The sequence below is a fragment of the Octopus bimaculoides genome, chromosome 1, assembly GCF_001194135.2.
Source record: "Octopus bimaculoides isolate UCB-OBI-ISO-001 chromosome 1, ASM119413v2, whole genome shotgun sequence".
In the NCBI taxonomy this organism is placed as follows: domain Eukaryota; kingdom Metazoa; phylum Mollusca; class Cephalopoda; order Octopoda; family Octopodidae; genus Octopus; species Octopus bimaculoides.
The window spans coordinates 163035165-163050728 of record NC_068981.1 but is presented as its reverse complement, the minus strand read 5'-3'; the positions used below and the strand labels follow the sequence as shown (position 1 = coordinate 163050728).

At 34.4% G+C, this 15564-nt stretch overlaps 1 protein-coding gene across 9 annotated transcripts in view; it reads left to right on the top strand.

The window, feature by feature from the left end:
- Window positions 1-15564, top strand: part of LOC106874257 (pre-B-cell leukemia transcription factor 1) — a 465063-nt gene that overhangs the window by 371336 nt on the left and 78163 nt on the right. For 2 of the 9 annotated variants that reach the window (XM_052972374.1, XM_052972373.1), the window contains exon 8: window positions 11503-11610. The exons of the other annotated variants lie outside the window; for them this stretch is intronic. In XM_052972374.1, the coding sequence (XP_052828334.1) occupies window positions 11503-11610 (108 nt within the window). The remainder of the gene's footprint in view (window positions 1-11502; window positions 11611-15564) is intronic. 9 annotated transcript variants of the gene reach the window in all.

Here is a 15564-nt window from a genome sequence, read left to right as displayed (position 1 = left end):
ACACACACACACACACACACACACACAGCTACACAAATTCACCCATTAAGAGTTAGGTGTCTTGGTCATAGTTGCAACACAGCATAATGTTATTGACAGGATAGAAAATTACCAGTCTTTCTGCTGGTTGTCCAATACAGAGTTAAATTGAGCCGTTTGTAGATTATTGGTCTCCTTATACTTGGTTCTCATTCATTTATAGTCTTTTTGGGTGGATCCAACTATGATTATTATTAAATATTCTGGTTATCTGTTCATCCTTAAGGGCAGTTGTTGTGAATTTGTAGTGATGGTTATAGTAATACCAGCATCCACAGTCGTGGTTGTATTAGTTACTATTTGCTATTATGAAAGATTCAGAGATTCTTTTTATTTATTCTTTGTCTCTTGTTGGTCATTTTTACTAGTGTCAGTGATATCTGTTTAATTTCTTTTTAATGTATATTTATAGGGAAAAAATCCAACATTAAGCTTCAAAGTCATAACAGAGGGAGTTATTAGGAAATGTGTTTGGATTGCATTTTCTTTGTCTTTTTATAATCTTTTATTTTGTTCTTAAGCAGTCTTAAATGTGACCACTTCAGAAACAAGCCATACTACTTCATTTGAAGCCTATGGTGTTCTCTTGTATTCAGTTTTGTAAAACTCTTTCTTGAAATAATTATACCATCTCCTGTAGTCCCTTGATTATTTCATTTGTCATTTTGTCATCAATGAAACCATTCTAATATTTCTTCTTAATTCAGTTTTTGTTGCTAATATGAGTAATTTCTTTTTTGTTTTTATTCAAAATGTAGGTATTTTCGAACTTGGATATTTTTGCTGTCGTATTCTTTTTTACAGCTACATACTTTCCATGCTCTTCATTTCACAGTCAATGCAGTTTAAACGCAGCACCATTTTTCTTCTTGTCACCTTAAAAGCATACAGGAGTTAAATTGCCTTGTCTAGCAGACCCAAACACAACACAATGGCTCTAGTAACATTAACCCTTTAGCATTCAGATTACCCTGTCAAATGTAATGCTTATTCATTCACATTGTTCTGAACTACTTGTGCATTATTTCAGTGGTATGATAGTTTATTTTTAGAATCACATTGTATGGTAGGTGTAAGAGGCCAGATCTATCTGGTTTGAACATAAAGCAAGTAGAATATTTGCAATGGATATGGCTGTTTTAATGCTAAAGGGTTAAATTTATTGCCCTTATGTTTCACTACATACCTTTATTATTGATTATATTTCTTTAACGTATGTTTTTTTTCTTTTTTTTTCTTCTTGTATGGTGCTTATTCTGAATTAAGAGTTTATTTTGTAATTAGCTGTAGTATTTTCTCACCTATTGTTTTATTGAACAGAAATCTTTAAGTATGGCTACTTTTGCTTGTTCTATCCTCCAGCTGGGAAGACTTCTATTTAAGAATTAGGATTATGTTATACTTAATTTCCTTCTCCACTTCCTATGAAATATTTTTAATTTGAAATATCATTTTAGGAGATGTGTTTGTTTGTGTTACCTTCCTGTATTTTTTGTTTTGTTTCTATTGTCTTTTTATGCTTTGAATATTTATTAACATGAATTAATTAATTATTGGTGAAATCATAATCCATTCATGCTAACATCTTTCTAACACACCATTCACATGTATTCCATCTAAACAAAAAATAAAATTTCTCATATGTTCAAGATCACTTTAATTATTGAAAATTACAAAATTAGATACAGAATTGGATTCCGTCTCACTGACAGAAAGACATAATTCAGAATTTCAGAATTATTCAGTGTCTGGATTTTGAAGTCTTATTTCAATTTGAATTGTTTGAAGTGTTGTTCAGCCATGAACTTTTCTCAACTTATCTTTTAAATTGTTTATTCTATAGTGAATCTTTTTCGACTCTAATTTATATATATATATATATATATATATATAAAATATATATATATATATATATATATGTATCATTAACATCAGCCTGTGTATCCATACCACTAGAATTTAATATTTTGCCTTACATTTTCTCACCTCAAGCTTTATTATAATTGCTAACATGTGTTATTAGCTTTTTAACTTGTACAGTTTCAATGCATGCAAACGCAAACAGGGTTTTTTTTTTCTTTTTGTTTTTTTTTTTGTATTTTTCCCCTTTTTTTGCTACTTTTTGTTACCAAATGGCTTTAGTTGGTATATATATATATGCCATGTCTCATTTGAAAATCTAATCTCTCACTTATTTCAATTTAGATGTTAAAAAAAAAATTAGGAAACAGAGAAAGGGAGAGATAGAAATAATTATTTTTGTTGTTTCCATATTTTTGGTTTGTTATTTTGTACTGTACCTTGTGTCTGACAGCAATAGTTAGCTTCGCTATATATGTGTCAAGCCGTTATGGTTGCTTTGCCCTGTAACTAATGGTACCGGTTGTGATACCATGTACTGCCATACAGCATTGCTTTTTGTTGTTGTTTTGTTCTTACAAGCTCTAGATGTCTAACCATTCTACATTCATTAACTGTATGTCCAACAACAGTAGTTTATTCTACACATGAGAGACTAACAGTACTGATAGCTTTGCAATGTGTTTAACAATACCAATGGCCTTAACACATGTTCAACACATGCTTCATTTCACCATGTGCCCGATAGTACTGGTAGTTTTATTTGCATATCCAACAAACCTAGTAACTTTACCATGTTCCCAACAATACTGGTGACTTCATACACTCAAGTATATATGATGCATTGTTTTATATACATATATATATATATATATATATATATATATATATATACACACATGTGTACGTGTATATAAAACATTGCTACAATTATATTTTTTATTAGTCTAAAGTTGTTTTAAACCTTTTTTTTTTCTTTTGGTTTTGAAACTTGGTATTTGCTATATGTTATTTTAAATAAATTATATATATCACATTCATCATATTTTTCACTTTCATCTTAATAGATTAGACATACACACACATAGGCATCCCCCACAGTTGTAATTTCTGGATAAAGAATTACAGAAAATCTGAAATCTAACAAATTTTGGGACACAGCCTTTAATTCCACACTTATGGAAACTCGGTGAATTTTTCACAATTCTAAAAACCAAAATCGAAATTTGTTCTTCATTTCTTTTTAAGTTTTGCCAGCACCTATGTGTCCTTCAGCCATCTCTCCTCTTGTTTGTGTACACCAATTCATCTGATCTTAGTTTTCATTGATCTCAGCATAATTGCCAGCATTTACCCACTTGCTCTTTGGCACACTCTCACTTTGTGCCTTCACTATTTCAACCAACATTGGTGTTGCAACTAACTTTAATCAAACAGTACTTCCTTCTATTTTTACTCTACCACCTCTTTTATTTCTGCATCTGAAGTAATGAAATAACCATTTTTTGCTAATGCAGAGCATTACTACTTTCCTTGGATTCTTGTATTTTACTGTATGGTATAGATTGTCTTTCACCTCTACAGTTAGATTTACTAATGCATAAGGTATAGTACATCATCTTATTCAAAGTGACTGTAAAGAGACCAACCAGTAAGAATGAAAACAATAGCATGAAAGAGAGCTGTAAAGAAGATTACATTAGATATTAAACTTGATGTTTTGTGCCAATTTGTCAGTGGAGAAAACTCAGCTATATAGCAATGCATTAAAGCTTGCAGTACCTGCTATGAGAACAATACATGACGATTGTCAGCTGTTCAAATAGCTACTCCAAAGCTATTGTATGTGTGATTTGGCCTTGAGACTGCACCTAATGTGTTAATAAGCACAATGGTCATTGGAGCTAAAAGCTTGACTTTTGGATGATCATTTGCAGAAAGTGGAAGGTGCTACTTCCAATGCAAAACCTTTTGTGGTTTTTAAAGGCTGGTTTGAAAGGTTTAAGGGATACTTTAATTTGTACAACTTTAAAAGGGTTGCTGAAGCCACTAGTGCTGTTGAAGAAACTGCTTCTAATTATCCTGAAGAACTGAAGGAATTTAGTGCTGAACAACGATATACATAGAAACAAGTGTGCTATGTTGATGAAACTAAGTTTTTTTGGAGGCTCATGCCTACAAGAAATTTTAATTCTAGTGAAGAAAATCTGCACCACGGTTTAAAGCTTCCAAAAACTGCCTGCTTCTTGTGGAAAGAAAAACTGTTGGTGATATGAAATTTATGCTTTTGTGTATCACTCTCAAAATACTTGCAAGAATATAAGTTTAATCTACAAATGATTTGATACTGAAATGAATAATTTGCCCAAACGCTAACCTGGAAATACATACAATACTACTACTGAATAGCACAGGGTGAAATCTGAAGGTGGATGAGCTTTATACAGTAATCTACTATGTTCATAATAGAATATACCACAAATATATATATATATATATATATATATATATATATATATATAAACTTTATGCTACAAATGAGTTCAAGATATATGCTACTTTATTTCTTTCCCATAAAGAACAATAGTCCATTGTTAGGATTTTTGACTGTATGGGTCTTGTAACTAAATTTTATTACTACCTTGGTACCTTCCCTTGGCCTATTACATTGTATCAATCTTCAAACTTCTGCACCCGTGTGCTGATATATTATTCTACAATTCTTTTCATATTACTGATACTCCTTCCATTATAACCCTATGATTAAAAGAGTTTTTGTTGTTTTTGCATGGAATTATAGCTTTTTAATTTTATTTGTTTTTTTGCTGTATTTCTATTTTAGGGCTTGAGTCATAGCTAATATGTCTTCATTCTCTCAGTCATTTTTCCTTGTCCTTATCTATCTTTATTTAGCTCCCATTTTCTCTCTGTCCCACTTTCACACCATGCGTATATATTTGTGTATATGTGTATACAAACACATATTTACATAAATATATAGAGATATACACACACACACACATATTTACATATACAGGTTTGGCAATGCAAACAGGAAAAAGAAAACTTGAAACATGAGTATGTGTGCATGTTTATGTTTGTTTGTGTGTGTGTGTGTGTGTGTGTGTGTTTATTAATCACCAAATCTGTTCTTCACTCCTAGTTTGATGAACTATCAACAAACTTGAATGTCGACATGAAGAATTATTCTATAGTTACACGCACACACACACACATATCTACTGGTCTACAGTAACTTTATTGCCAAGATAATAAAATGCAACATTAATTTAACTTGTAATAATCTTATGAAATGTAATCCAGAGTGAATGAAAATTTGTCTTGGGATTTTGTGAACTTTTCTTCAGTTAATATCACAACTCTCACCTGATTGATTATGCACAGACTTGATTACATTGTTGATGACAGACTGATCCATGGTTCATTGTTGATGCTTGCTTTCAATTCTGTCATTGATACAATTTTCAACCATCTTGGTCACAAATTTCCATCAAGATGCCCCCATATATGTTCTTTTGGATTACAATCAAGGCTTTGAGTTACCAATTCCAAGAGCTCTTTTCAAGCTTGTGATATCTCACTTGTATGGCATGGGGCTTCATCTTGATAAATAGTATTCTTATCAATTCTTTCATTGGACTACATAGATAATAAGCCCTGACATTATTTTTGTGCTGTTTAAGTGATTTCCAACACAAATTAGCTCTGACCTGCCTATCAGCTTGCTATACTGTATTCCAGTTCTTCTGTGTTCTGCTGTTCCCACTAACAATGCAGCTACCCTGTTTCAATATATCTGCCCTGATGCAGACAATTGGTAGACCTTTATATTAACTCCTCTTCCTCATTCCAGAATTTATTCCAGTTAAGCCTTTTGGTCTATTGAAATCATTGGATTCTTTCTTGCAACTCGCTACTACTGCCTTCCTTCCAAGTTATCCAGGCATGTCTCTTGTATTTTACAGCCCTATCAACCCTGTCATTAACCACCACATCATGTCCAGTTTTGGCTTAAATCTTGCACTGGCCACATATCTGATTTATAGCCCTAAGCAAGTTATTTTGTAAGAACTTTCAGTTATCATTTATGCTGTGGGTATCTAACTTGTCCTCTCAACAGTAATTAAATTTCTCTAAACTTATAGCCAACTGCAGGTTCTTATAGCTTCAATATCTTCCTTCTTCATATCATCTTTTGTCTCTGAATCTGCCTAGCTCTGTCCCTGAAGTCACCAGCTGTTGATGTTGGGTAGTGCATTCTTTACCAGAAAGCTTTTTGATATTTACAATGGCCGAGAATTGTGTCTTTGCCAGATTGGTAGGTAATGAGGTGGCTGACTGGTTTCTTGAAGTGTGTACTGCAAATTGTTAGATCCATTGCACCACAGAACTCCAGGAGCCTTATTTCTTCCTCATTTCTCGTATTACATCCATAACCTCCATATATATCATAGAAGCCATTATAATTTTTGACAGCCTGTCTTTTAAAGCCACCAACCACAATAAGGAAACTGTTATCAATCATCGTTGTGGTAGTCTGCAGAAGTGTCTCTTGGAAACAGTCCTGTTTTGCTGTTAATTCTGATTGTAGGATGTATGCAGAAATCAATGTTGTCGTTGAGTTGTCTATAACTAATCCCATATTAATTTTACTATTGCACACCCTTGCTAGCTCAGTTATTTTATCCATTTCTCTGCTGTTTCTTGCCTTTGCTGAGTTTAGCCAAGGAAACAAGTGAAGAATCAGATTTTCAGTAGTAATCTGTTTGTTTGTTACTTGCTACATGAAGACTTCTGTATCCGTAAGGAAGGAGAAAGGGTCTACTGACCTTTTCGTTACTCAAACTTTTCTATCTTTCTTCTCTCTCCTACCTGCACAGACCACATCATTCATTTTGTTCTGACCCGTTTGCCCTATTTAGGCCCTTATATAAAAGGCTGCACAATCCAATTCATTTACCTTTACCAATCTAACACCTATAGGTCACAGCTATTGCCACCTGACACCTACTCTTGCCTTTATTTCATTACCCTTCTTTACATTTGTTGATCTCTAATATTGCCAATCACTTCTCTAGTAACCCCACTCAATAATATCCATCCGCTTTCCCTTCACACTCTTTTCACTTCCATCCTCATAACCCATTCTGGCTTTCTGATCTCTCTCTCTCTCTCTTTTCCCTGCCTTTTCTCTCTCTCAGGTCATCTATATATTCACTCTCTAGGTTATTGAGTACTCTCTTCACTTCCATTCCTGCACTCCATTCACACCTAACCATTTCTAGCCATTTTTCTTTCCATGTTCCTTCTATTTCTCTCCTCAGTTTATACACCTTAGGTTATTGAGTATACAAGGGTTGGTGCTATGAGAAAATGTACACCACTTTATAAAACAATTTGCAATTATTCCACACTACAAGAGGCACAAACATGGGCCCACTGTCTTCATCCTGCACTCCAACCTATTGCTTCCCAAATCCCACCAACTATCTAACTGACACATCAGCAAGGTCTTGGAACACATTGTTAAGAGGAAGCTGGTTGTGTTCCTTGTAGAAATTTACTTGCTCACTCATACAAAGCATAGCTTCATCCAGGAAGAAGCTGCCTTACACAGCTACTAAAGCATTATTATTTGCTTATTGAAACAACAGCTCAACCATTTCAATGTGGATGTGATATATCTTGAATTTGCCCAAGTCTTTGATAAAGATGGTTATGGAATGATGTGTCACAAACTGCCTGATTGGAAAACTAAAGGATTGGTTTCATGGCTTTTGAAAAAGTAGACATCAGATAGTTGCAGCCAACATTGATCTCTCTGAGGACACATCAATTATAAGTGGTGTCCCTAGAGGAACTGTAGTGAGACCACTATTATTTGTGGTGATTTTCTCAGACATGGCCACAGTCATACATTCTGCTTTTCTCACCAGCTGACAATACAAAAGTATCGCAAGCAGTCAAGGACCCTGGTGATATATATAAAAAAGAAACACAATTAAAGACTTGACTACACTATATAAGTAGGCTGAAGAAAACATGGCAGTTTAATGCTGAAAGATTTCAAGCGCTCCACTACGAGCTATCAAAATACACTGGATCAGGGTGTATTGTAATCAGTGTCACAGTTGGCGCATATGATAATGATGGTGACTGGCTTGTTATAGCCTGAAATCATTTAGAAACAAGCAAAAGGAAACCATGTTGATCTTGTGGAGAGCCTTTGTTCTCAGTTGCCTGGTTTATTGATCCTAAATATGGCCAGTAAATAGCCTCAAACAAACAGTAGAACTCAAGCTATCCAACACTACTAACCGAAGGCATTTTTTTGTTTTGTGCAATGGAAGAGCTACAGGGAGAAACTAAAAGAACTGAGGCTCTATTCCTGAGAATTAAAACATGAAAGGTATGCAGTGATATACAAGGGGGTGCTGTAAAGTTCCTGGCTTTAAGGATATTGCGAAAGGCCTGGTTGGAGGCCCAACCTTCTGAGTTCTTTTACAGGGCTTAGGAAAACTGAAGGACTGCTGCAATAAATGTGCGAATCTAAGAGAGGGAATATGTTTATAAAAATCATGATTAACTGAGCTTTTTGCATTTTTTTTTTTAACCCAAAGCCAGGAATTTTTCAGCTCCTCCTCCTACCATAGTCACTTACAAGGCCTTGATCAACCTTAACCTATAGTAGAAAACAGTTGTCATGGTACTGCGTCATGGGACTGAACCTAAAAGCACATGGTTGCTGAGTAAGTTTTTTGGCCTCGGCAGGGTTGTTCATGATTTCTGATAAACACTATTTAGTTGTATACAAGATAATGTTGGTACTATGTAATATATATTTCAACATTCTTTACAACTCTGACTTTACAGTATATATGTATGCATATGTTTGGATTTCCTGCATTTTCAGTTATATGGACATATTGCATTACACTACATGATAATTGAGTTGTATGTAAACTGATAGCCAATTCTGAATGGGGAGCTTGCAGTTGACACCACTTGATTCTAATTCATATTTTCTACTACTTAAAATTTGTATGTGAATGTGTGTGTGAACTGTTCACATATAAAGAAAATAAATTTAATGAATGAACTCTTATAATCTTGATAGAGATTATAATCGCTTGTTAAATTTCACAAAGGCCTAAAAAATACTGAATAAGTATAATTAATTTATTGATAAATGTGTGAAAAAAAATTAAAGCATGTTCAATATTATCACTTTGTCCGTTGTTGATTGATAAAAACAACCATGTTTTCATAGCATTAAAATGTAGTAGCCATCTTTGCAAGTAACTAGTGACTCTCAATATCTCCCACATATGCTGTAACTTGCATATGCTTGAATATGCAAAAGTGGTGTTATTTTATTGTTGGGAATGTGTTTGAACTCTGCACTGAAAGATCTGGTGTCTGTGTCCAAGAATTTCAGTATTCAATAATCAATGAAGACCATGGCTGACTACACAGCACAACAACATGGATTAGTCATACGGAGATGTGTGACTGCTCCCATCTATGCTATTCTTCCATGTGCCTACAGTTGAGGGCAAATTGGCCTATGATCTCATGAAACAGCTCTCAATTTCTGAGACAAAAAGAACCAGAACTCTTAAGGCAATGGCAGAAGCTGCTGAGATGAGTTCCAACTGAATCTGGTTAAGGAAGAGAGAAAATGTATTTTAGAAGGCACAAATTTACTCTACAGTTGTTGACTGGTGTCTCAGACTGAACCACTTATGACACCCAGGCTACTGTGACTCTAGCACACCTTAACCGTCCAGGAGGATTGCAATACAGATATCATCATAAAATGTGACAGCAAATGGGTATCCAGGGGTCATGACCTGGATGAAGCCTGCCTTCCTCAAAGTTTAAGGAATTAAGGGCCAAAGCACTTGAATGTGTGGGGTTACTTCTCTGAAGACCTTCTACTGCTGAATTCTCCCTAGAGGTTCTTACTACTAACTGTTTATTCACTCATGCACACACGTTTTTTTTTTTGTTTTTTTTTTAAAACCCCGTGACCGTTATTTTATGTATTATAATAGTAATAGATCCATGCATTAGTGTACACCAGTGTGTAAATATTTCAGTATGATGGTTTTACTTTCACAGTTGGCTAGAATAGATTTGACCATATTTTTGTTTTGTTTTTACTCTTTTCTATATATTTAAGTAACGTCTAACTTCTGGATCCCAACCCACAAATTATAAGAAATGGGTTCATAAATTTTATACTGGAATTATATCTCCTTTCATTTGAATTTAGTTAGCATTATGATTATTATAGATTATTATTATCTGTTTATCTCTCAGTGGAATTAGTATTAATCTGGTGCTGAAGACAATTTAGTTAGTTGTTCTAGCTCACTGGGTTTGTAACTGTGTTCTTACTTGTTCTTTGAGAGCTGTGTTGGTTTGCAGATTTCCAGTTTCATTTACAGAATGACTAAAAAATATTTAAATCAGCTCATCTGGAACTAAGGAACAAAAATTTGGGGAAAATTTTAATTAAATTATGAATTAGCTTTTCCTAAACTTTTATTCCTTAGTTCCAGAATTAAACAGAATATATATTTTTTTGTTGGACCAACAATTATAGAATAAATATATGTGCGTTTGTGTATGTAGGTGTGTTTAGAATTACATCAACTTCATATGTTTTCACAACCTTTAAGTGGTGGCCTTGTGCCTAAGATCAAAAGAAACTCCATTTGAGCTGTCCAACAACGCAAGTTTAATAGTTATCAGTTAAGCCTAGATCACTTCACTTAATGTCAGGACTGTCGCACAGTCTCATCTCCCTTACCTATAATTATCAAGTCATAAAAATCAATCCATTTATATGTGTTACTTTGTGTGGTTGATCAGTTTGAAAAACATAGTAGGCCTAGTCCTATAAATAGTTGAATATACAAATATAATTTTAATGTTGTATTCTGGCTTACTCAGCAAATTACTTGATTTGCAATTATTAGGCATTGAAACTGAAGCACTTGCATTGTGAAGGAATCATAATAACTAATTACAATACAAATATGTTATTGTATCCACTTTGGGTTTATTTTGTGCACTAGTGTTCTACTAGCATCAGTGATAAGATCATTCATGGGCATCCTGCAACTCGTTGGACTTTCTGAGTGGCATTCCTTATGAAGAATTACTTTGGATTTTTCTAGTAGTGTGGCCCACTTCTCGCAAAAGATTGCCCATGCCTAAACTTGATTGTATGTAGATCTATGATAAATTTAAAACTTTATAATATTGAAAATGAAAACAGGAGTGCTATATAACAGTTATACATGTGTGCAGCCAGCCATTTTTGTCTCGGTCAACTGTGACTCTCAATGATGTAATTACCAATTTATTATTCTGTGATAAAAATTTATTTGGGGATTTAAAAAATTTTTTTTTTTTTTTTTTTTTGTCTGTGTGTCCATGCAAACAAATATCCCATGGGCTAGAATGCTGCTTCAACTCTGGTTCCCCCTCCTCCCCCCCTTGTATTGCATGATGCATAGAATCACTAAAGTAGCTGACTGGAATGAATGCATCCTTCTGTTTTGTCTGTAGGTTAATGCTTTGCGACACGTGATATCACAGACCGGTGGCTACAACGCAGACGCTGTCCTACCGAATTCAGCTACTGGTGGCATGTACGATTCCCTGCATATACAACAGGTATCATCACCATATACCCCTCAAGGTCATGTTTAGAAAAATATATCTCCAGCCAAATTTTGTTTTGTTTTTCCTTTTTTTTTTTTTTCTTAAATTAATTTTTAAAAAAAATGCCTTTGTACTGCCCACTGCTGCTGCTGCTGCCACCGTCACCAAAACTATTATCATCATCATCACAGCTGTGAACACCACCAGACCTCAAATAGTACCAGCAACTCTACCATTATTACTACTATTATTATTATTACCACTACTACAACTACCTCTCTTACTACTATTACCACCACCATCTCTACTACTACTACTACTACTATTACTACTACTACTACTACTACTACTACCGTTGCTGATAATGCTACTGCCTAGTATTAAAAAAACAAAAAACAAAAGTGCATGTTTGTGCATGTCTGTGAGTGCTGTCCTTGTCCGAATGCCATCAAATTTGACATTCTCTTTGTGGCTTAAGAGTCAGTGTGTAGCATGTGCCATATAGAACAGTATTGAGTATGTTTGCATGACATATTTGTATGTGTGTGAGCGTGTGGATTTTGTGTATGCATATGTTCCTTTCATGTTAGTTCGTCACTGCTAAACTCTTGGTTGGATACCATTTTTTTTTTTTTTTTTTTTTTTTTTCTTCCATTTTCTTCTTTCATTTAGCAACCTAGCAGACTAATGAATGTCTCTTTACATATTCTCTTGAAATTGGTCAGTTTTGTTCATACATACATACATATGCATATAAAACATCGTATATGTATATTAGTATTTATTTATCTGTTTATTTATGTATGTATGTGTGTGTATATGTTTGTGTACACACAAAAAAATATACACATACATATGTAACATGTCCAAACCTTAATCTAGGATTTTTGTGTTCTTTTTTTTTTTTGTTTTTGTTTTTTTAATTTTTCCTTTCAAGCATGACCATTTATGTTGATTCAAAATCTCCAATCCATATGACTATACTTTTACATCTGTCCATTATTCATATCACTATATATTTTTTAAACCCTCAATTTTCATGCATTGAACTTTTCCTCTCTCTACTCCCACACACATTTTTGTATATCTGTTTTTATTTTTTATTTTGCATTACTGTTTCGGTTTGTCATTTTCCATTCACCATTTTCCTGTTGAGTATGTTAATTAATGTACTCTTCTAATATTATTATTATTAGTTGAATTTTTCTCTAAGTTGATTTGGAAAGATTTTCAAAGAAAGAGCACCTGTTTCAGAAAGAGTCTTAGTTATTCCCCACTTCAGACAAGTCCTTTTAAGATAATGGTTTTGATTTTGGGACATGGCGGAGAGATGTCATATCTTCAGAGAAGTTTCAGTTTAATGCTCACTTTATTATTTTATTAATTTTCTCTGTTATCACTTTTACATATGATTATATTTTTGGTGGTGGGACTGTCTTCCTAAGATAACTGCTTTTAAGCTCTTGCAAGTTATGAAGCGGTATTCACTATTGCTGTTAGCACAGAAAAATGCACCAGTGACATACTGTGAAGTGCATTCAGCTATAGAAACCATGCCAAAGCATGATGCAGTCCTCTGACACACCAGTTTCTGTTAAACCATCCAACCCATGTCAGCACGAAAGCTGGACAAGAAATGATGGGGATGAAACCTTATACCTTATGTTACAGGTATTTATTTTCTTTTCAATTTCCTTGTCATATAGTCTAGTTTTCATTTTGTGTGGTGGGTATACAAACAGGATAGACTTAATTATCTAATGTATGTAGTAGAGTTCATTCATTTAGTCAAGGCTGGGACTTCTTTCAATTTGTGTCCACTGAAATGAATAAAGAGACTCAAGATCACAGCGAAATGCTACATTAGCTTCAAATAAATGTGTGTATGTGTTCTGCATGTATGCAGATATTGTGTGTATAAATGTTTATGATGTGTGCATGTGAGCATATATTTGTAGGAACCCATGCTAGCATGGAAAGCGGACGTTAAACGATGATGATGATGATGATGATGATGATATAAGTAGATAGATAAGATAAACTTTGACAACACTGGTTAGTACATCTTCAATTTTAAGCTGGTTTCAATTTGCTATCCCTTATGCCACCTTATGGGAGAGGGCATGAATTTAATGGAAGTTAATGGAAATCTATTCACCTTTAAAATAATACATAACTTTTAACCTTTTAGCATTTAAACTGGCCATATCTGACCCAAATATTCTACCTGCTTTATGTTCAAATTGGTCAAATCTGACATCTCACAGCTACCATTCAATGTCATTCTAAAGATAAATAATCACATCATTGAAATCTCAAACCTAGGCACAAATGTTGCCATCTGATTAAGAAGTGTGTTTTGCAACCACCTTGTTCCATCTTGGGCAAGTACCTTTTGCTATAGCCTCAGGTTGACCAATGTGCAGGTGTTTGGGGTTAATCTATGTTTCTATGTAACATCATAAGATTGGTCCTCTTCTCAACTTTAAGGTAGATGGCTAGGATTGTAAAACTAGCTCTTTGCGCAATGGAAACCTTTTTCTGAGCCCTCTGTGATCCTCAATGAATTAGAACATGGCTTGGATGCACAAAATCTTTGTGGTAAGGGTTTGTAATCCCAAGTTAGCATACATTTACATAGATGCACCTTCACACACATACACACACACATTAGATGGGTACGACTTTGTGTGTGCCTGTGTCAAGCTGTGTGGCCTAGTGGTTCAAGTTTGCACTCATAATTGCAAGATCGTGGTTTCAATTTGCAGACCGGCTGTGCACTGTGTTCTTGAGTAAAACACTTCATTTCATATTTCTCCAATTGACTCAGCTGTGAATAAGTAACCCTGCAACAGACTGGTATTTCATTTAGGGTTAATATTGGCCTGCCTGCCTGCCTAACTACCAGGGTGGCATCATTTGAAAGCTAAAACTATCCAAATGCCTCATAACCAGTGGTGTATAACAATATCCCATAGTCTGGTCAATACCATGGTACTGTGTGATATATATGTGTGTGTGTGTGCCGGTGGCATGTAAAAAGCACCATTTGAGCGCAATCGTTTCCAGCTTTGCCTTACTGGCACTTGTGCCGGTGGCATGTGAACAAAACATTGGAGTGATTCCTGTGCAGATGGCACGTAAAAGACACCATTTGAATGTGGCCATTGCCAGTACCGCCGGACCGGCCCTCGTGCCGGTGGCACGTAAAAAGCACCCACTACACTCTCAGAGTGGTTAGCGTTAGGAAGGGCATCCAGCTGTAGAAACTCTGCCAGATCAGATTGGAGTCTGGTGTAGCCATCTGGTTCGCCAGTCCCCAGTCAAATCGTCCAACCCATGCTAGTATGGAAAGCGGACGTTAAAGAAGAAAGTAAAAAGAAGAGAATATATATATATGTATATATATATGAGAGAGAGAGTGGACAGTAGATAAATTTATATTTAATAATTTTTCTCTTATATTATGCATACATGATATTTGATAGTTTAGGAAAGTTGTATAATGTTGGAAGGGAAGTTGTGAATGTCATAGGTTTTTATCAAAGGAATTTTACTATGTAAATTTCCATTTGTCTATGTTCAATTGAAATCTTTTATCCCCAAACTAATTAGATCCAGTTTAATTAACAAAAAGTTTTGTTATCCTCTAGTAAAACATCTATGGCTGCCCATTATTTAAAAAAAAAAAAAATGTATCTGTGGAAAAGAATTTTTTAATTAGAATATTTCACTTATTTCTTTTACTCCTCAATTCACTTTTTCTTTCTCTTTTTTTCTTTTCTTCAATTGCATTCTCTTACATCGTTTTATGTTTTAGGTAGAGGTTTATTAACTCAAAAATTTCCTGTGTAGTAGTAGTAGTAGTAGTAGTAGTACAACAGTAATTCCTTTGCAAATATATAAATAAATCATCTCCTCTTCCTCTAGCCCACTCTCCACTCCATTTAGCTTAGCTTTGCTCTA